This window comes from Colias croceus, chromosome 12, assembly GCF_905220415.1.
Source record: "Colias croceus chromosome 12, ilColCroc2.1".
NCBI classification, from domain to species: Eukaryota; Metazoa; Arthropoda; class Insecta; order Lepidoptera; family Pieridae; genus Colias; species Colias croceus.
Window position 1 is genome coordinate 5,489,776 of NC_059548.1, and position 22,563 is coordinate 5,512,338.

The 22,563-nt window shown below is 33.7% G+C and overlaps 2 protein-coding genes and 1 long non-coding RNA gene across 5 annotated transcripts in view; 2 read left to right on the top strand and 1 right to left on the bottom strand.

Moving 5' to 3' along the window:
• The window catches only part of LOC123696097 (BMP and activin membrane-bound inhibitor homolog), a 63,594-nt gene that overhangs the window by 34,329 nt on the left and 6,702 nt on the right, over positions 1-22,563 (top strand). For both annotated transcript variants that reach the window (XM_045642110.1, XM_045642111.1), the window contains exon 2: positions 12,641-12,809. In XM_045642110.1, the coding sequence (XP_045498066.1) occupies positions 12,641-12,809 (169 nt within the window). The remainder of the gene's footprint in view (positions 1-12,640; positions 12,810-22,563) is intronic.
• Positions 23-314, top strand: LOC123696099. Its single transcript, XR_006752036.1, has 3 exons — positions 23-54; positions 140-202; positions 282-314. It is a non-coding gene; the product is annotated as an uncharacterized LOC123696099 (long non-coding RNA).
• LOC123696096 (putative nuclease HARBI1) lies at positions 1,015-3,846 on the bottom strand. Of its 2 annotated transcripts, none has more exons than XM_045642108.1 (5): positions 3,469-3,846; positions 2,856-3,052; positions 2,648-2,780; positions 2,306-2,447; positions 1,015-1,672 (listed from the first exon to the last, which is right to left on the bottom strand). In XM_045642108.1, exons 1-5 carry the CDS (start codon positions 3,700-3,702, stop codon positions 1,251-1,253), a joined length of 1,128 nt encoding a protein of 375 aa, XP_045498064.1. In that variant the 5' UTR covers positions 3,703-3,846; the 3' UTR covers positions 1,015-1,250. The 2 variants fall into 2 exon arrangements, with proteins under 2 accessions (XP_045498064.1, XP_045498065.1); XM_045642109.1 differs by lacking the exon at positions 3,469-3,846 and adding an exon at positions 3,206-3,340 and having other exon boundaries at positions 1,016-1,672.

Sequence of the window (22,563 nt, forward strand, 5' to 3'; positions counted from 1 at the left end):
TTACTGATGCCAACGAAAGCTGCTTCATCTATGATAAATGAAACCACAACTATTGTAAGTAAATACCTAGTGTATTAATAAAATATAACTTAATAATAAACAACTTATTACCTAGTAAATGTTTCTTATATTGTTCTAGGAATACCAAGTCTTGGATGAGACTGCTATAAATACGGAAAATGTTAGTATGGCAGATACTGAGGTATATTTTAATAAGATATTATGAAAATGGTACTTTTTTATTGATTCCAGTATTTGAAATACTATGTTTTTTGTTTCAGAGACCTCAACTAATTCAGCAATATGTTGACTGTGTCCTGAATCCCGAACCTTCCCCTGCTCATACACCACCGAGAGCGGAGGTAACGAGCCCTCTGCAAGCAGTTACCCCCTCTGGCTCAGGCAACTTTCCTGCTCGACGTCAATTGAACGTCGCGGGTCCATCACCACGTCGTAACACAAGTAATTATGAGATTTATGAATTGATTTACATTATTTATAATCCATACTAATATTATAAATGCGAAAGTAACTCTGTCTGTCTGTCTGTTACTCAATCACGCCTTAACTACTGAACCAATTTGCATGAAATTTGGTATAGAGATATTTTGATACCCGAGAAAGGACATAGGATAGGTTTTATCGCGGAAATCCTACGGGAACGGGTTTTTCTTTGAAAACGCGGGCGAAGCCGCGGGGGGAAAGCTAGTCAACAATAAAAATTTGGAAATACATACAAATAAAACTAAATAATACTTGATAATGAATTAAGGAAATAATAATAAATTAATATTTATTTTTACGTTTCAGGGTCATCGAGTCGTCCACAACAACGGCAAAGAAGACGATCACCTCCATCACAAAGGCGGCAATCTCAATTAACAACCTTTACCGAAAGGTTTCTTAGCTTGGAAGAGCAACGGATTGAGATTGACCGTCGCTACTGTGAGTTACAGGAGGTGATGGTCAACTCACAAAGGGAGACCAACAGAATGACAGCAGAGGGCCTGATTGCCGTCGGGGAAGGTCTTAAATTATTAGCTGAAAATTTAAAAAAATAAAATACTTTTATACTTAAATACATTTATTAGTTCTTAACTTATTTTAGTAGTAAAAAATTATCTGTGGTTTTACTTAAGTATAGTTTCTTAATTTACTAACATTAGTTTATAAGCCCTAATTGAGTTACTAACACCTATGAATATAATTTTCCGGAATAAATAATTTGCATTGATTTTTGTTTGAATTAATTATAATTCCCGCGTGTTCCTTGCCCTCCATAATTCATTTATCAATCTTTGTCTACATAGCTGACCAAGTGCAGTTTCATTGGGTACATCCTCATTTGAAGCTACACTTTGTCTAGTCCTATGAAAACCAGCCTCAACCTCTAGCTCTGAATTGAGTATGGCTGGAGCTGGCAGGCCGGCACGATTACAAATATTGTGAAGCACGCAACATGCTATTACAATCTTCGAAACCGTGTCGGGGTCATAATGTAGGACTCTATGTGCTAATAGGCATCTAAATCTGGCTTTAAGGACCCCTATTGTTCTTTCTACGGTGTTTCTTGCAGTAGCATGCAGCTGGTTATAGTGATGTTCTGGTGTTCCCTCGTCTGCATTTGGAACTGGCACCATTAGGTACTGACGCTGCGGATACCCAGAATCACCTGTAACAATGAATATTGTTAAAAAATAAAATGTTTTGTCATCAACAATTATATTTTTATTAATGAAACTAGGAGTTTTCAATGATTTCGCCTGCTCTCCAATTTTTATGAATTCCGTGAACTTCGGTAATAAAGCCTAAATTACTCAAAAATAAAGTAGTTTTATTAATGATGAAAGAATTTTTGAAGGAATTAATCCAGTAGTTTTTGAGTTAAATATTTACAAACAAACAAAGATTCGTCTTTATAAATTAGCTAAGAGGTAACTCACCTAACAATATAAAAAACTATGTATTTACTGTTTAACTTAGAATAATTTACTTGAACAAATAATATAAAAAACTATGTATTCACTGTTTAACTTAGAATAATTTACTTGAACAAATAATATAAAAAACTATGTATTCACTGTTTAACTTAGAATAATTTACTTGAACAAATAATATAAAAAACTATGTATTCACTGTTTAACTTAGAATAATTTACTTGAACAAATAATATAAAAAACCATGTATTTACTGTTTAACTTAGAATAATTTACTTGAACACTATAAATGTAAAACTTTGTAAAACTATATATTTAATTAAGGAAATAAAAAGGCTTTTTTATTTATTTATTTTTTATTAACTCACCTAACAAGTACACAGATTCGCCTGTTTGTACTAATTGTTCGAGGTGGTCCCGAATGATGCAATTATTAAAAATAAGGCTGTCGTGAGTCGCTCCGCCATATGTTGCATCTACATGTATTATGTTCAAATCTGCATCTGTGAACTGCAAAAAGAATTATTTTACAACTATTTTTATGTGGCTGTTCTAATGAATGTTATAAAAAATATAGGTACTAGCAGCGTCCTGTGATTTATAGGTACTGCTTAGTTCATGATCCTATGGAATTGGTCCAAATTTCATTAAATCGATTTTTTGTGGTTCAAGTGTGAAAGCATATACAGACATTATTATATCAGGCTTACCATTTGTACATTTCTTGCGTGATATCCTTTGCGACAGTAGTATCGTTCTTCATGGCAAGTTGGTCTCACCATTGTCACAAAAGTCCCATCTACACATCCTATTACCCCAGGAATACTGAATTTCTCATAGAATCTGCAATAAGAAATAAAAAAAATCATTAAATATTTTTCATTAACATGATAGGTAAATTTAGGTAGGTACACAAACCTTGTTTTGAGTCTCAGTCTTTCTTCAGAATTTTGGGGAAATCTTATGTATTTTTTTAATATACTTGGATGGCTTAGGGCTTCTATGACCTCGTGGATACTACGCGATGCTGATGGCTGCGACACAAACGAATTTATGTGTTTTCCACATATCCTTTGATAGCTCCCAGTCGCAAAGAAAGAAAGTGCGCATAACAACTGAAAAAAAATGAATGAAATTTCTTGAAACTATCAAAATAAAAGGTACTTAATCTGGGAAACCATCCATATTTAAAGTCGGTTAATAACTCAAAACGTTTTTAAAGAAACCATAAGGGAAATAAACTTTGGACTTTAACATAGGGTACCTACCACTTGAAAGGGTGACATCATAAAAAATAAGCGGGGATTAGATGACGTTATCGTTAGTGGTTCTATGTTCTATGCGAGGAAGTTATGTTACCTACCTACATAATGGAATGTTTTACAGAGATATGGGAAAGTTATCCCAATTTTCACACGGGATCGAGACTTCCGCAGATGAAATCACGGGACCGATGACTAGTAACTTGACGATTGTAACAGTAACTTTTCATGACATTATGCGTACACATATAAAGCACTTAGATACATACCTTGACTCTAGCAGTTAATCCTCTTCGTCGACGTTGAGGTTTTTTAACTAAAACTTTAATGTCTTCCATCACTTGAGAAACTAGTTCTTCCGATAAACGGTAGCATTCAACAAAATTTTTATTTCGATTAATAATTTGCATTTCCCGAATGCTGGTACTTTGACGGCGAGTTTCTATTATATCCACAGCATTTGCTTCTCGTATTATAGCATTTAATATAAAATATCGCGCCATTTTAGTAAAAAAATATATAAAATTTGTATCAAATTTGTTCCACAACCGCTAACTCACTCATGAACTCGGCAACTAATAGACGAGTGAATTGCTGACAGGTGAATTCGTATTTGTAAACACTCGAACTCGACGTTCGAGGTGTAAAATTACCTTACGATTCTAGCAAAGTTAACGGCTTTGAATAGTTTACGTTTAACTATTATACAATATACATAATATTAAATTTTTTGATAATAATATGTATTATTTATCCTATGATAAAGAATTGTTGAAAAAATAATTATAACATTTATTTTGTACCTAATTTATGTTGTCATGAATTGTCATCAATGTCCCATAATTTACGTTTGTGTAAAACAACATTTTTAAATTAAGTAGGTATCAATGCAATTAATAGTATGGATAGGTGTTAAAAAAATAACTTGTTTGCTGATACTTACTATTTAAAGTATTTTACGAGAAAAAACATAGAATACGAATAAGGATAAAAAAACCGAAACACTAATACTATCGTGTGTAATTAATTAATTAGATACATTTATTACTAGTTTTCGTATTCTATTAATACTAGATTACAATATTTGTGGAATTCGTAATTTATTAGCGGATTAGAAACCACACTTAATTGCGGTTTTTCATATACAGTTATTCGAATATGGCACTTATGTTCTGTTTCGTAAGGATGTGTTTATTTTAAAGTATAATTTTATTTAGTTACATGGGTCATTGGCCGCTGGTGATAGTATGAAATATATATACATATTAGTTGTTATTTAAATTATTTTTTACTCATTAGTAAATAAAATGATGACGAATACAGGTGCTAGAGGCATCTGCTCTCGCTCGAACCTCGATAGAAATATATCTAATTTCTTACTTATAAACCTTTATTAAATTTTTAATCTTTATTTTATAAAATATATACATGTATAAGATTGCACTATTTGCAGGAACAATTGCAGCTACAATGCTTTCCAATCTGGCTTCTTCACACATAAAATTCTCACCAAAAAACAAATATATCGAATTCAACGCTTAGTCACTCGTAACAACCAATAAATAACACATTATCTACTATTTATAAAAATACACATGTAAATAATGCTTGTGAAAACTACATGTAAATGTATAGGCAACGCAATAAATTGCCGGCACTCGGTATCGATTAATTAATGATGGTTTGTAAAGCCGGCTACTCACGTACCAGCCGCAGGGGCAATATTGGAACAATCTCGGTTGCACTGCGGTCGGAGAAATTTCAGCTGTCCTCTAAATTGCCCCTGCTTGCCTATTCACATTACAATTAAAGGTGCAATTCCAAGTTTGCCCCTGCTGCAGGTCCGTGAATAGCTGGCTTAAGGAATTCTACTCGACGTAATATATAGCTGTATTAAGACGGGAATTAAATATTATCGATAGATACTGTTGACCTCGTGCCAGAATATATGTGCCTATTAGTATTTATGCTTTTATCGAGTGAAAATCTTGAAATTATAAGCTATAGTATTTATGTCTGCTCGTTATAAGCTTTTATTATAGGCATAGGTACTCTAGTACCTATTTATTTCATTTTGCCAGATAATCTATGGGCTATCGGGCAAGTTAGATTAGTGGAAACTTATAGAAACTCGAAGAATTTTGGATATTTTCCTTTACAAATAAGAGGTATCTCACGTCACTCATTAGAAATAACGTAACTCAAAGATATGCTTTGTAATAAGTTACAGTTATTTTTATAGCTTTAATGGCGTTCATTTATCCATACTAGGATTCACGTAAATTTTCGCAGCTCCCTCAAAAACAAAACGTTTCAAAAATGTCAATTTACAAAAGTGATATGACACACTAAATACCATAACCAAAAATGACCATCGTACGAAAAAACAGCCAAAAAAGGCAACTACACATCGTTAAAATTCCCTCAATTAGTTTCATATAAAACGAACATAATATGTCCTTTTTCGCGCGGAACCTTGTAACATTTTTGTCTGACAGCTCACTGAATCTATTTAGTCTACACTCGTAGTATATTTGCATCGCATATTGATAGCACTAAGTACCTACATCTATATATGGATGCCTGGTAACAAGTGGATAAAGTGCTCATCATTGTAGGATGCTTTTTGTTACATGTGATAGCGGTAGCGGAAAGCGAGTATGTATTGCAATGCGTACGCAAAAGTAATGCAACATTTTTATTTATAATCTTATTGTAATTGGTCTAAAAGTAATTTATTTTATCGACGCAAATCATGCCGCACGGCACGTACCTTTCAAAAAATAGTAAAAGGATGATAAACAGCATTGCTTTTCGTTCAAATTACTCAAAAGAATATTAGAAATCCTTACAAATACGGGTGTTTTGTCGACACATGCTCATTTTATTGCAATAAACTATAGCATACAGATTTATTTAGCTCCTTATTTTTCATACTATAGTTTATCTCAGATCGCACCTGAACAAATTCCTTTTGACGGCACCGCAAACTAAACGTATTGGACTTTTGTTCACGCACAAATGAAGCTTAGAAATCGTTTGAGGCTGAATAATTAGAGGCGTGCTCTTACAAATAGAATATGTGTCTACAGCTATACGTGTGTGGTTTAATGAGTGGATAATGTGAATGGAATACGAATGGAACATTAGGAAAGTTTGTGGCTGTTTATGACACATGCGTCAATGTGACAGTGCATGACAGCGTTACAAAAGTTACAAAGAATGATTGGTGACCAAATAAATCGCCTTGTGCATTTTCGTCATTTTTTTTTTCAACAATTTCGCTGTTATTTCATTCGTCTGATCGGTACGAAATAAAGCAAACTCATCAATGAGGAATTTAACAAATTATAACTTTTTATTGCAGTTACAAACACTATAATTTTATTGAAACTCCAATGTAATAATTATTTATAGTAATTTAATAATTAATATGTGGCTAGTGTTAAATATCTGTCAAATTTTAATGTGACACACTTCACGCCTCTTTTTTGAGAAATATTTCAAACGTCATTTATTATTATCATTGTCTTAAACAAATTATGTCCATCCAAATATTTTCAAGCACTGACTCATATTAGACTATCAATAAATAAGATACCTATGAGGCCACGAATTTGCTTCGCTTATTGATTGATATAATGCTAAATTAAAACTAAATACATATAAGATCTTCAACATTGTCTATTTTTATTAAATTATATTATTCTGAAAAAAGCTCCAAAGAAAGTTTATCAAGTACATAGTAAGATGATAAATCGTATAAAGTTCTTTTAAAATATTCTGCATGAAGCAAAAGTTTGATAAAACAAGTGATAACTGCGTTAAAAACAACCGACTTCAAACTTGCACTTGCAAAATTTACAAATACCTACAGACAAAAATGCTCATAAAATAAAAACTACTGGGCCTATCCGAATAAAATTTTTATGGGACCAATTTGACACCATCCCGCATCGAACAAAAAAAGAATCACGTAAATCGGTTCAGAAACCTCGGAGTAATCGGTGTACATACATAAAAAAAAAAAAAAATATACCGGCCGAATTGATAACCTCCTCCTTTTTTTTGAAGTCGGTTAAATATCCAAATCATATACCTATTGCGTTTATATTTTAGCTTCTACTTTTCAAAACAAGATCATAATATAGCAACTCATCGGCCGCATTCCAGCTTCTTTCTGCCTCAGCGGCCATCGTCTAGACTCTAGTGAAATTGTTATGTGCATTCCGTTTGCGTATTAGATTAACCGTTTTTAATTGTATCTATTTTATTATTAATTAATGTAATATTTATTATAATAGAAACATAATATGTGAAATATTTTAACGTTAATTTTATAATTTATAACTAAATCATAGCAGTAGGTACTTTATCCTTAACGTTTAAACTATATTCATTATTGACGTAGTAAAATTTAAAGTAGATCTACAAATTATGTAAATGATTCACAATATAGTGTCTTTAATAATAACGTGTACGCCGCATTTCCATACTTGAATTAATAAAAAACACACATATAAAACCAATTCCACGCTATAAACCTATTCCATAATTATAGCAGCGCACAATTACTGAATACCAATAAATCTTCGCAAGCCGAGCGCTCATTCTAAGACTACGTTGTATTTTTTCATGATCTAATTAAACTGATTGAAAGGCGGCTCCGGATAACGGAGGAATGCGGTCGATGTCGAAATATCGATTAAACTTTTTGTACCATACCATTCCTTTAAACAAATATTGGAAACATTGCCAATGCACTCACGGGCACATCGAATCATTCACACATTCGTATGTCACTTACCACGTGGATGTTGACATTCGAAAAATGTTTGCTCAAACGACAGTCGCCTATTTACACATAAAATTGAAACGGTCAACAAAAGGTACAAAAGCGGTCAAAGGTGCGCGGCACGCGCGTAATCGACGACGTATAAAATATTAAATAATTTGCCGCTAAGAATAAGTCATTGTGGACTTGTCTATAAACGTCATGCGTACAATCGAAGGGCTTATCTCGATCGCCTTTGAACAGGTCGGCCCAAAAGGAAAAAAAAACGTTGCGTTCAGTTCAGGTAGGCAACCGGCCTATTGTGACTTAACGAGGCGTTGAATACTCGATACAACAGGTGGAGTTTTACCTCTTAGTCATTTTGCAGTTTTAGAAGTTCGATGAACGCATTTATTCAAATGTTACTTATTCGAGTGGCGTGAAAGCGCTTAATAAACTCGACGGGGCGACGTGGACGGATTACTGATAAACGCAAACTAGATGCCGCTTTAGAATTTGGATGCAAACAAACAACATCTCTATCACATTGTGTGAGAGGCGAAAAATGTTAATTCGATGAATCTTCATTTCCATTGCATTAATGCGAAAGCGATCCAACGAATCGACATAGATCAAAGTATTGGTTACATCAGATGCTTTAGAAAACTTGTACATTCGAATGATGTATTTTTATTAAGGTTTAACAGATTAGAGTTAAATCGCCAAGAAGATTTATCAAGGTACAAGTTGGAGCAAGCAGCAATATAGATTCCGAGATACGATAGAAGAAACGGTACACGATCCACTAGGCGCACATTCCATTACCAATTGAGGACGCACCACATTGACTGGCTATCATACTTTCCAAAGAAAAACAATAGGTACTTCCACGTAAAAAAAATACATTTCTCTCGTATTTGTAGTTCTTCTTTCCGTTCCTATAAAAATAAGATGCAGTCTTGAAAATGACCTTTTTGTAATCTTCGTAGCCATCTGTTTTCATATTACTTAAGTACTCATATTCATTATCTTGTCCAAATTTTCCTTAAAAAACATCACATCGTCATTGATACTGTAATTTGTTGCAAAATTACCTTTCATCTTTCTTGCGTCATTTTCAAATATCTCAATCTGAATTTAATTTTTACGGCAAAACAGGCAGCGAGTTTTTATGAAACCTCCCGTAGCGGCCAGATTGTTGGCGCCGTTCGCTGTTAATTGCGTAGCACTGAGGACATCCATTATTGAAGATAATTTCAGCTAGCGCAATTAGAAGATGAGTCGTGATTCCACTGGCGATCGCGATAAAGCGCCCGCCTGATATAAATTAACCGGACCCGGCTATTAGGAACGGCTTCAGGCTTTTTAGTGACTGTAATCTTGTCCACTCAACTGGTCTCCTCATTACCTAGATCATTACAAAAGCTCGAACGATCATCTTAATTATTATCCATCTACTGTTCCTATTTACGTGCAACTTTGTAAGATTTCAAGCAGACATAAATATAGTCTCTGAAAAAGGTAACTGTATTCACATTCTTTAGAGTTCCAATGCAAAAATACATGGATAGCTTCATACCGAACGGTGATTTAGTTTTATAAAAATACGATTAGAAACGGGTCCCAAACCAGCTTACTGCAATAAAAATCACAGATAGAACTTTCGGCATAGCAATATATGTTCATTATGCTAATCAAAGAACGGAATGCCAACAAGGCCGCAACGCAGCCTTGCTTTTTCCGCATCATCCAATCATCTAGGAGCCAGTTAGGCTGGCTCCAATGGCCAAACCGGCTTCCACGCGAGCCAAACATTATTAAAGTAATAAAGTACCAGATACAAGGTGGTTCGACAGCGTGTGAACGTCGAGAGAAAGCCGCTGTCGCAACACGAGTAACGTTATTACTATCTTATAGCTATTCTGACGACTCAGATCGCCGGCCGTAGAATGCCGCTAAGTTTTAAGTCTATAAAATATTTAAACTTCATAACACTCTTGACGTATAAACGTTTTATTGGTGGCAATCAGCGTTAATGTAAAAACCCGTGATGATTATTGTCTAAATCCCGTGTTATCCAAAAATATTTATATTTAAACGCCGTAATATTGGTCTTTATCTTAATCTCGTACAAGTACATCACGACAGTATATTAACTTAAATCTACTTAATGCTGATTGACCATGCTTCTGCATTTCTTCTTCAGAAAGGTAATTAATAAAATCAACGCAAAGACTTGAATCGGTAGCAAAGGAGTCCACAGTGGAATACATTTCGCGTTATCTGGACTGGAATCATAATTGAATTTCCAATATGAAACGAGCGAATGCTGCAAAGAAATGTTCGCAACTTGATATCCTGGAAGCTTTATAGCGGGCTTTAATGAAATTGAAAAGACATCGCAAACGAAGCGACGCAATTTATCTTTTTCTTGTGATCAGCGCGCAGCGGTCGTTTCTTCATGCGGACGATTCAATCGCGATTTATTCTCGACTCAAAATCTGATCGCCCGCTTTGTGTAATAAACACATCTTTTGGATGTTTGTTAACAAATTTGTCTCTTTGTTGTGATATAATTTGAAACCATTTTCATAATGCTTTTGTAAATGGAAGCTTAACCTTAATCACCGCTAACAGAGCCACGCGCCTCGAGGGTGACTGATCGCTTTGAATACCGTAAAAGGCACGGTGTGTCAAATATTTACATTCGTGAAGCCGCGCATTCCCAGCAAATGCGCCGTGAAGATGCGCCGGCGGCGCCGCCTCTGCGATATAAAAGGACTTAACTGTGAGCATCATCGTAAACAACTGTGTAAATAATAAATATAAGAAATAAAATCAAAAGTTCGGATAAGGAGCACTTTACTCTATCTTATAATATTGAAAACCGATGGAGCCCGCTACGACTCATTAGTTGTTCCATCTCGCTCGTCTTACCTCGCTTTATCCTTTTTACTCTCATCTCGGGAGGGCCATTTATCAATTCCAAATAACATGCCGGGACCTTTTCTCTCTTCTGTTTATTTATTTTTTATTTACCTTATCCTTTGGTGCTCCGTTGTGATTCTTTTTTACTCGAAATTGATTGTAAAGCCGGCTTAATGATGTTCATCTAATGTACGATGCTACGATAACGCTAATTGTACTTCTAATGAGTCAGTATTTATTGCTTCGTTTTACTAATCAAATGGTAAAAGCTTTCATATCATGAAAAAGTGACCGTGAAGTTCAAAGCATTTGATAAAATTTTGATGTATTCCGTATCATTAAAATGAATAATTGCAATAAGTTTTTACCACTACTTACGTTTCATTGACATGGATTTAATGTGATTGAAGTGGAATTTTCTGCAAATCAATGCTTCACAGTTTGTTCTTTAATTATTTACTTTTTGCACGTCAGCTCTCTGCCCTCCCGTCGTTTGCAGACTTCATTTCGATCGAAAAGGAGCGCTATTGAAATTCCGCAGTTTCTTGCCATCTCTTGAAAGATTTAATGTGGGTTTTTTACTAGGTTTCCCGGAGATTCTGAGGATCGAAAATTGTAAATTTATTTGTCAAGAAACTTAGCATTCTTTTAGTGTTAATTAGTATTACCAAACTTCACTGAACGTAAAGGAATTACCTACTTAAGACAAGTCAATGTATCTTATAGATTCGGATGATGTTTTACGCCAAGGGGGGTCTATGCGCGTTTCCCTAAGTCCCTCCGAGCAAAGCAAATAAAGCGGCATCCATCTAAAATTAATTTTGTTTTGTTTTATCGTCTGGAGTCGAATCATTTACATTGAATGTGCTCGGAGGCTGCCCGTTCTCAGGATATTTATGTAGGGGCTCTCGGTATATGACGCGCGCATTATTCATACTCGATACACGTTATGGAATACATATTTGTTTATTTTTGTCCGTTCATCGCCTTTTCGGCAAGTTAGACAGACCACATTATCAAGAAACGAATGCTTGTATAGAACAGATAAATGATATTCTATTCCATTTCATCAAACCTAAAATTCAAGACTGGATTTCCCGTTAGCTATAAAAAAGTAATAGTTTGGTGCTTGAATATCGTATTCAAGGGAATTTTATAACTGTATACAAAACGATGTGAACAGTAAGATAGAGTGAATCATAGCTATGCAGGGCACAGAAGGTTCGAGCTATCAAAGTTTACGAGGCACGGGCGCCGCACCGTTCACAATCTTGATTGGATCCTCTGCTAGTGTTTACTGCATTTCCTATTGCATTCGCAACTATAGTTTCCTGCATTCAATTGTTTATAAATAAGTAAAATTTAACGGTTATTGTGTATTCGTGCTGTTTTATTGTTTCTCTGTGATCTCAAAATAACTCCGAATTTCATTTTAGTGTTATTAGTTTACGATTCGACAATATGTTAACGTTCGTTCTGAGAACGTGTGCGTATTGTACCAATTATATGGAGCATGAGAGATAAATATTTCTTGGCATATTGATAACTAGTTTCTGAGTGCTATTTGATCACAGAAATATTGTTCATACAAACCTTATCATCAGTTTTCATAGCTTTAAAAAGAAATTAACATTCACAAGGCAAAATGCCGATTCTATTTTGAAGTGATGTTCACACTACATAAAAAGGTTTTAAACCACAATCTGATAACCATATTTATGTTTTATTTTTCTTTGCAGATCCAAAACCAGAGGGAGAAGTGGAAGGCGTCAGGTGCTACTGTAATACGGCGCAATGCGTGAGCACGGGATACATGTGTCGGTCAAGGAAAGGCGGTGGCTGCTATAGCGAGCTACCACCCAGGAGACACCATGCAAGACACGGCTGTCTACATCATTTAGCTGAAAGGTACTTGACGATTATGAAATACGTAGAAAAGTAAAACAACCAAAACGGTAGGATTAAGGAAACATATGCATAGATCAGAACAGAAAGTATCTTGGGATTTTTTTACTCTGTAAAGATAGATATTTGTAAAGAAGGCATAAATTACATTTAATTATTTTCCAGTCACCACATACGTATATTAAATTGAGATTTGTAGCCATAAATTATTCATAATAGCCAAAATACTGAAAACAAGTTTCTCAATAATGTTTTTATATGTTAAATATGGCCACTACCAACAATACAGGAATGATATCGTATAAATTTTAATGGCTGACATTTCTTTATGTTGTTTAAGTATGCGAGCTTTTAAAATTTGATTGAGTAAGAGTCCAAAGATTTTATTATCACTAATTACATGATAAGGGTTAAATCGGTTTGAAGGAATTTATATGGACAATTTAAGTGCCGTGAAACCTGTAATAATATGCACCCACATTAAAAATAAGTAGATCATACACTACAACGCATTCAATTGGATATGAAATCTATTCATTTTCTCAAGCAAAAAACATATCTTGAAGTGAGCATGCGTGGTAATCGCAATTTCGCCTCTTATTTGTTTTGGCTTTCTGTACCACAATGGTTTCCTGTTTTTCTTATTAACTTTCATCATAAAATTAATTATCTATTCTTTTGTTAGCTGCCGTACTAAACCGCATTGTCATCCATCATTTCTGCTTATCACGCTTGAGAACGATCTTACTAAATATTCTCTACGATGCGTCCGATGTATCTTCAATCAATTTGTCTTCGGTCATTTCAAAATTACTCCATACGGCTTTCAACATCCTTATACCTCTATTAAATTATAAATCAATATGAACTATTACATCGCCTTTCGTCATGTTCTTCAAAGCAATAACGTTTCGAATCATCTTTATTAAACCCAGAGTTTGTGCAATTTATTTATCGTTTCTCAATGATTTGTTTTAGCTCTTCAGGCTTTTTATTTGCCAAACGTCCATTCCAATACAAAAATAAATAAATTAGGAGCACTCTGCAATTCCTTGCAATGTCTGAGAGCCAAAAATCCAAAATAAGTCTCTTAAATTTCGCAACAAAAACTATGAGTCGAGACGCTCAGCCCTCCCATAACAAAAACCATTTAGGCAGAGTGGCCCGGTACGGAGCCCATCATGTGAAACCTCGCCGCTCTTGACTGAGTTTTTCTGCATTAAAATGCCTGCTCCGTTGATTATCTTATTCAGATCGAGCCCCGCTCAGAGAACTGGTTCCGTCTGCGGGCGGCATTTTATTTGTTTTAAATAATTTTTGCTCCTTTTTGGCAATCGCTCGCCGTTCATTATCTACGTTAACGATCGCTGCGTCTACTTCGTTAAGATTTCGATCGAACATATTGAAATTTACGATTTATCGGTAATTAGTTTTATTGAAGTTGTTTCTTGTTATAAATTGTGGTCGATTGACGTGTGATATGTGTCCTCGTTTGCTGAGATAAGGGTGACGAGTAGCCCGGGGTTGAGTCAAAGGCCGGGAACATAGATAGCGCGGCCACTGAACTAAACAATGCCTAATAAAATTGCACTCTCTATTGCGCAGTCATAAAGAACTTTATAGACTATAGAGTACGGACATTACGACTTTTAAATGTCGTTGTATTTCAGATAGTGTCACATCTCTAATAGATAGTGCGCATTTCGAACCCTTTGGCGCAGCTATTATTCTATTCAGTGATAACAAAGAGAATGGGCAACTCTTATCTTTGGTGGCCAGACGTAATATTTACATTTCATTTGAATTAAATGTCAAAGTATTGTTTTAAAATAGATATTTGGGACAGAGATGACTATTGTTAAAAGCTAATTTATTAATAGAGTAAAAAAGTATTGATAAAAATCGTCATATTATTAAATGAAGATTGGATAAAGTTAATTCTATGTATTGATAATTTAATTAACGTTAATTGCGTATTGCTATCAATATTCTGGATCATGTTGAAACATGTCAAGTTATAATTGGCATATTTGAAACTTTATCGCCGATTTATCTTCGCAATTCTTTTTTCCGCTTCGAGAGCTTGATAAATATAATTATAATTGTACGCTTTTAATTGATTCGTTGTTTCAGTAGGATTGTGTTTGGTATTGAGATTGTTTCTTTTCGGTCGGATGGCTATAAAATGTTTATTTACTGAAAAAGAAACATGATAATTTAAAAACACATGCATTAATTACTTTTGCAAACTTTTCCAATTGTTATTTTATACATTACTAGCTTTCCGCCCGCGGCTTCGCCCGCTTTATCTAAAGCCTAATAAGTTATATACTCAAACCTTCCTCTTGAATCACTCTATCTATTAAAAAAACCGCATCAAAATCCGTTGCGTAGTTTTAAAGATTTAAGCATACAAAGGGAAATATTGACAGAAAAAGCGACTTTGTTTTATACTATGTATGTAGTGATGTTCTTAAATATAGTGCTTCTATTTAAGAAAATAATTGATAGAAAAACAATCACAACGACAACAAATACCATGTTTAGAATGGTCTTAATTTTAATCAAAGACTTTACTTCACTTGAACTTTTTATATTATTGCTTTGACATTTAACAAATCTATTTGCCACACATGCTTCTGTCCATAACTAAAGATTAGTCCGGTTTCTAAGTTTATTTACATTTAGAGCAAATATATTTTGATGTAACATAAATCTGGGATTATGGTAATTCGTAACTGGCTTCGATGGAGACATTTGTAATGCAATTGTTCGTGTAATACAGGCAGGTTGACTTTGGGTGGTACGAATATTATGAAAGCGATTTATCTAAATAATAAATATGTTTATTAAGCATGCTGTCAGACTTTCCTTATAATAAAGTCATATCTATGGAAAATGAGATATAATTCTGAAATAAAATACAAAAAGTTGTGATTAAAGTTTTAATGTATTAGAGCTATTTCGATACAAATTATAGTATATTTTTATATCGGTTATTTATCTTTTTAGTTATGAATACAATTACTCAATATTTAGTACACACATTGAAACAGTAAAAGCTATTTGCAGTCAATAAAACTAAGTCCCTTAGACTCGCCTCATGTTTTAAACTTAACATGTGGTGTTTGAGGGGGGATGACATTAAATAAAAAGTTAAGTATAAACTAAAAAACTTGTCATTTTAATATACAATTCCTTGAAATAAGTTTATTCATGGAAAATAATAAAATGATACAATTATGAATAAATGTTATTTATTTGCTTATGTTTCCAAAATCCCATTCGGATTACAAGTAGGTATTAAAAACATTATCAATATTTATTCTTATAATGTACAGTTTATAGGACAGCAGATAGTATCTTTGACGCTTGATTCAGCCAACTGTCCAATCTTATCATTTCTTAAAAGCCTTTAGTAGGTCACTCGCTAAAAGTAAAGCCTCTAAGTGCAGAAGACGCGTAAAAAGTTGAAGACTTTTAAAATAATTAAGCAGTTTCTCTGTTTTCAATTCATGCCACATTTACGTACTAACACTGAATATATTAACAGATATTAACTGAAGAAATGCCTAACATTATCACGTTCTCTATAAAGGTTCACTTAACACTTGCTATAAAAAGCAAATAAAGTGGTAGCACAATATTTAATTCGGCTAATTTGAATAGTGACGACATTTTCTCGTGGGAAAATATCAGACGAATATTTTGAATACGGCCGATAGACGATAGTTAAGAAGTATTTCTTGATAAATCGTTTAGCCTAATCGCTTGAATGTTCCGAATATTTTATTTGTTCGCGATTAGCATTTTGAATATTTCGGTATTGGAGGTTTTTATGCGCGTTTCAAAAATATTGATGCTTGAAGTTTTATTGCATTTTTATTTTAGCTTTATTTTTTGATATTATATTAATTATGGCTATCTAAAAATTTCTACTTTCACAGCATCTCGAGGTTTGTTATTGAGAATTTATATAGGATTTGAAAACCAAATTTCTAACCATATTTTTAAAGCGAACATATTTAATAATTAGTGTAATCAAAGCCAATCTTAAATTTCTAAACGTAGGTACATTACTCGTGTAAAATCAAACACGAGAAAATACGAAATAAAAGCCAGTTAAATAATAAGCTACACCATTCCCATTCCTTTAAAAGACGTCTTACAAGTTTGCTTTGAAATTTATCCTGTGAGAACCTCAGCCAATGCTTGCGATTAAAAACCAAACTACAATTTGTATTCTGCAAGTGTGGGCGAACTGTGGCTTTACCTTTGAGTTATTGTTTGAAAAAACCGTTTAAGGTATATTTAAATTCTTCACCTAAGATATTACTTTAACCTTGGGTATCTGACATCGGACATAAATTACTATTTACATTGTTATGTTTATTCAAATTATCGTATTGTTATAAATTGAGTAGAACTTAACTCGATAACTGTTGCAAATTGCTTAATGTTATGCTGAATTTATTTAATTTATGAATCAACATTCTTACAATTGATTGAAGTCTGAAGAATTGTTTACTTTATTAAATTTATATGTAAATGATCGGAGTAGGTACAAATATAAATAATGTGATTGCTCACTTCAGAGATATTTAAGTGTGTGTATAGGCTGATAATTTTGATTTAACCTGACTATTTATAGCTTGACCTTTAATCTGTGCTCATCATCATAGTATTGTATGTTTCTCAAATTGAGGACTTTAACGTTTTTGGTTTATTGTATAGAATGTAATAACATGCTAATGCCATCTAATATCACTGGACAGTTATCTGTCCGACAAATACCATCTACATTCTTATCAGACTTTTAAAGTTTCTCACTTATTTAGTAATCGTAGTACTGCTATGACGAGAATTTTAGTTCTATTCCCGAAAAAATAATGCAATGACAGAATTTTTGATGATCGATCGAAAGGACAGCGAACAGTGAAAGAACAGTATATCGAATAGAATATTCATATTATGCTCTCCCAGAATGCACTTGAATAAATCTCTATGAATATGTTTCAAATATGCTCATTTGTTCATACTACCGGATCACACCACTTACAGTTAAGTTTAAACCATACCTTACCGAGCCAGTCGCTCGGCGCCAGCCGTGTGAGCTGTACGTGTTGTTTATGCGCAGGCGCTTAACGTCGTTACTCGTTTAAAATGTCTGACAATGCGTGTGCGATCGATCCATGCGGCGGTGTTTTTAACGAAGAATCGGGTGGCGAACTATTTGGTTTACACCCTATGTCTGCGGTTATGTCCTCTGATGAATCAATACATCGTAAACGGGTGAGAGATTATAGTGATTTAGACAATGATGATTTTATTGAGGTAAATAGAAAATCGAAGCGGTTAATTAAGAAGCAGTCGAAAAGAAATGCAGTAAACGACAATCAGGCAACGAACAATAGTTCGATTCATTCTCAAAGTTCGGATATAATATATGAGGTTACTTTGACGTCAAAAGATCAACTTCCTAAACAAATCGCTTTCGCAAAATTGTTAAGGGACTTGAACATTAAGAATATTGTAAGAATTAAATTTAAAAGTAATTATAAAGTATCGATTGCTTTTGGAGATAAAGAGAATGCTGACTTCTTAATACAATGCGAAGAGTTAATTAAAAGAGATTGGAGATGTTATAGAACTGATGAGCTGAAATTTTGTTATGGTATAGTGAGGCAAATAGATTTAGACACAAGTATAGAAGAGTTACAAAAGATTTTTGTATGTGAGAGTGAGATAGCCTCTTTGCGGCGTTTACGTCGTCAAAATAGTGAAGGGATATGGGTTGACAGTGAAACTATTCGCATTTGTTTTAAGAGTACCGCTATACCGCCTTATGTTTCTGCATACGGTTGTCGTTTTATAGTGGAACCGTATACATTCCCAGTCTCGCAGTGTGCGAATTGCTGGCGCTTTAGTCATTTGAAAAAATTCTGTCCACATAAAAAAAGTGTGTGCCCTAAGTGTGGTCTTAACCACGAGAATTGTGACACAAAATTTTTCAAATGTGTAAATTGTGGCGGTCCACATATGGCGATTGAAAGAAGTAAATGTCCGGAATTTAAAAAAGAAAAAGAGTTAAGATGTATAATGAGCGCGGAGAACTGTTCATATAAAAAAGCATTGATGTTGTATACAGAGAAGATGAAAACAGAATCTTTAGGAAGTCAGAATACAATAGTGGAGAATACAAGTATAAGTATACCGAATGATATGGGTGTCGATAGGAATGTTGGAACTTACAGTGGAGCGGTATTAAACCAGAATAAAAAACATATAGATAAGGGATACACAAACGATCAATTATTAAATAAGGAGTCGGAGAACATTTCAGTGAAAGAGGGACAAGAAGTTAGAAAAAAAGTGAAAAATAAACCCAAGAAAAACCGTGATGATAGAGAGGTAACTGTAGATCAGGAAATAAGTGAGTGTAATGGAGAAGATGATGAACCCAGAGAGAAGCATAACTTTAGTTTTATTAGGTTACTTAATAGATTAAGAGACATTATTTTATCAAGAAAAATGCTGAGCGAGAAATTCACGGACGTGTTAAGCGTAATGTTTGAGGAGTGCTACCCATTGGTAGCGGATTTATTTAGAAGGGGAGAATTCTTCTCTAATCTTCTATCTATTTTCGGTCATGGATAGCGTTCCTGTTAAGCAGCGCTTCATTAACATAGTCCAGTGGAATTCGCAAAGCATCAAACCAAAATTGCTAGAGTTAGAATGTTTGTTAATACAGAATAAGATACATATAGCCATCTTAAGCGAGACTTGGTTGAATGAGGAAATAAATATAAATATGACTAATTATAATATGCATAGAAAGGATAGAATTGATTCATACGGGGGGGTAGCAATTTTAATTCACAAATCAATCATAACTGAAGTAAATCATGTTAACATTAATAATCCTGGAATAGAAGCAGTAGCCGTAAAAGTACTAAATTGTAAATTTATTAAAAATATAGTTTCCATTTATTGTCCGTCATCAGTTAGAACAACTCAATCAGATTGGGATGAACTTTTTTCTTTGTATAGATATAAAACCATAATAGCCGGAGACTTTAACGCGCATCATACAAATTGGTCTTCTAAAAGTGATGTTAGGGGTACTCAGGTGTTAGACGCTTCACTAGATAATGACTTTATTGCTATGAATACAGGAACCGCAACTAGAGTTAAATTGGTTAATAACCTTGTACAAGAGACTTCTCCGGATATTACATTTGTTACGTCTGACGTTATTGCAAATTGTTGTTATTGTTTGTATAATGTAAAGGCCAAAATATCATTATACAATAGCCTGGTGCGTAGTATATTGGAATACGGTTCTGTGGTTTGGAGACCTCACTTCGCGTGCCATTCCTTACGATTGGAAAGGATACAGAGAAGATTTCTTTTACACCTTGTTTATTCTAGCGGGAAATCAAAAAAACAGTTACCATCATATAAAAAGCAATTATCTCATTTCAGAATTACTTCCCTTGATAATCGGCGGGTACTACTTGATTTACTCTTTGCCTTAAAATTGTTCAATGGTAAAATCGATTGCCCCCAATTGCTTCAAAGATTTCACTTAAAGGTCCCTTCCAGATATCCTCGTAAGGTTTTGTTGCCGCTGTGTCCTCCTCAACGCAGAACCGTATCGGGTCGGAACTCACCCATTCCGAGAATTTGTAAAACTGTAAATGACTACAGTCAGATGTTTGATATATTTGTAGATTCCCCCAACAAGCTCCGCAAAACACTTAATTCACTTTTTAAGGAATAGAATGGATTAAGTACATTATATATAATCATTGGTTTTCCTTTTTTTTTCACTAATAAAATTGTTTGGTGTAATTGTATACTTTAAAACTTAAAACTTATTTTTAAAACTTAAAACTTATTTTTCGCATGCTGTGTTTACCTATAAGTGTTTTTTTACATTGATCTTATAATTGTGTATGTGTATTTTGATATTTTATATGTAATGTAAACAAACGTTGGTAGACCAAAATAAATAAATAAATAAATAAATTTTACATGGGGTGTAATGAATGAAAATCTCGGTAGTGACCACATGATAATTAAAGTTTCTGTAAATTTTGAGGATGTTAGCCACTTTGTCAAAAAGAGAAATTTTAAAAAAGCTAATTGGGCAGATTTTTCTAGGACTCTTGAACTCTCGTTACTAGAATATAGTATAGAATTTGAAAGTATTCAAGCTGCTTACGATAGATTTGTTGAAATGATCAATGAAGCTGCTGACAAACATATTCCATTTGTAAAAGTAAGCATTGACCCAGAGAATAAATTCAAGCCTAAGTCATACTGGAACCCATCTCTGTCTCATTTAGTTGCCCAACGTAGATTAGCTCTAGGCATATTTCGACGAAATCCGACTCCACATAATCTTACAATATTGGAAAGTAAAAATGAATTATTTAAATCTGAATTAAGAAAAGCTAGGTCTATTGATTGGCAGAAATTTTGCGATTCTATTAACGAAAGTACTACGTTATCAGATATGTGGCATAAAATTAAATGGATCAAAGGTAGTCGGAATTCCCGATTTAGGGCTCCGACTCGTGATTTACAAGAATTATTATGTAAATTAGCTCCTGATTTTGTCAAATCACGTAAGCCAGAATTATCATCGGTAAATAATTTACTTGATTCATCTTTCAGTTTAGAAGAGTTAGAGGTGTGCCTCAAAAAGAAAGACACATGTCCAGGAAATGATAGTATTACTTATTCTATGATATTTAATCTTCCGAAAATAGGTAAACGCCATTTGCTTAAAATTTTTAACGATATATTCGATACTGGCTATATTCCTAAACAATGGAGGGATATAAAAATTGTACCTATACCTAAGTTAAATTCAAATTTAAGTAGTGAAGTCAAATTGAGGCCTATTTCCTTAATATCGTGTATATGTAAGATATTTCATAATATGATTGGTAAAAGATTAGAATGGTATGTGGAAAGAAATGGTATTTTGTCTGTTCATACTACAGGGTTTAGAAAATCACGTTCTTGTCTAGACTCAGTAGCTTGCCTTGTCTCGTCAATTCAGATTGGCCTTACTAAAAATATACCGACGTTGGCTTGTTTCATTGATGTAGAAGGGGCGTATAACAATGTTCTTACTGAAGCCGTAGTTAAAAAATTAGACCTTTTGAATGTGGGTTATAAAATGTGCAATTATTTTTGGGAGTTTTTAATTGAGAGACATCTTATAATTAATAATTCTGATTCCTGTAATGATGATAGTAATAGTAGTAGTAGAAGTAATCTTTTGGTTAGGTGGGCGTCTAACGGTTTGTGCCAAGGCGATCCAATATCTCCTCTTCTTTTTAATTTGGTTACTGCTGAGATTAGTAAAACCATTAGTGTAGGAATAGGTCAGTACGCTGACGATTTTGTAATATATTCGAGTAATCCCGTTATTAATAATAGCGTTCAGGATATTCAAAATGCATTAAATACTTTAGTATCTTTACTTTATGATATAGGTTTACAGGTATCGGTAGATAAAACTAATTTTTGTCTATTTAGCAGGGGACGAAGACAACATAATATAACTCTTAAAATCAATAATTTAGATTTAAAATATAATGAAAATATTAGATATTTGGGTGTTTGGTTGGATCGCTCTTTACGTTGGGGTAGGCACATAAATGAAGTCTGCGGAAAAACTCAAAAATTCATCAATATTTTGAAAGTCTTAGCTGGTAGCGGATGGGGAGCTCATCCTAAG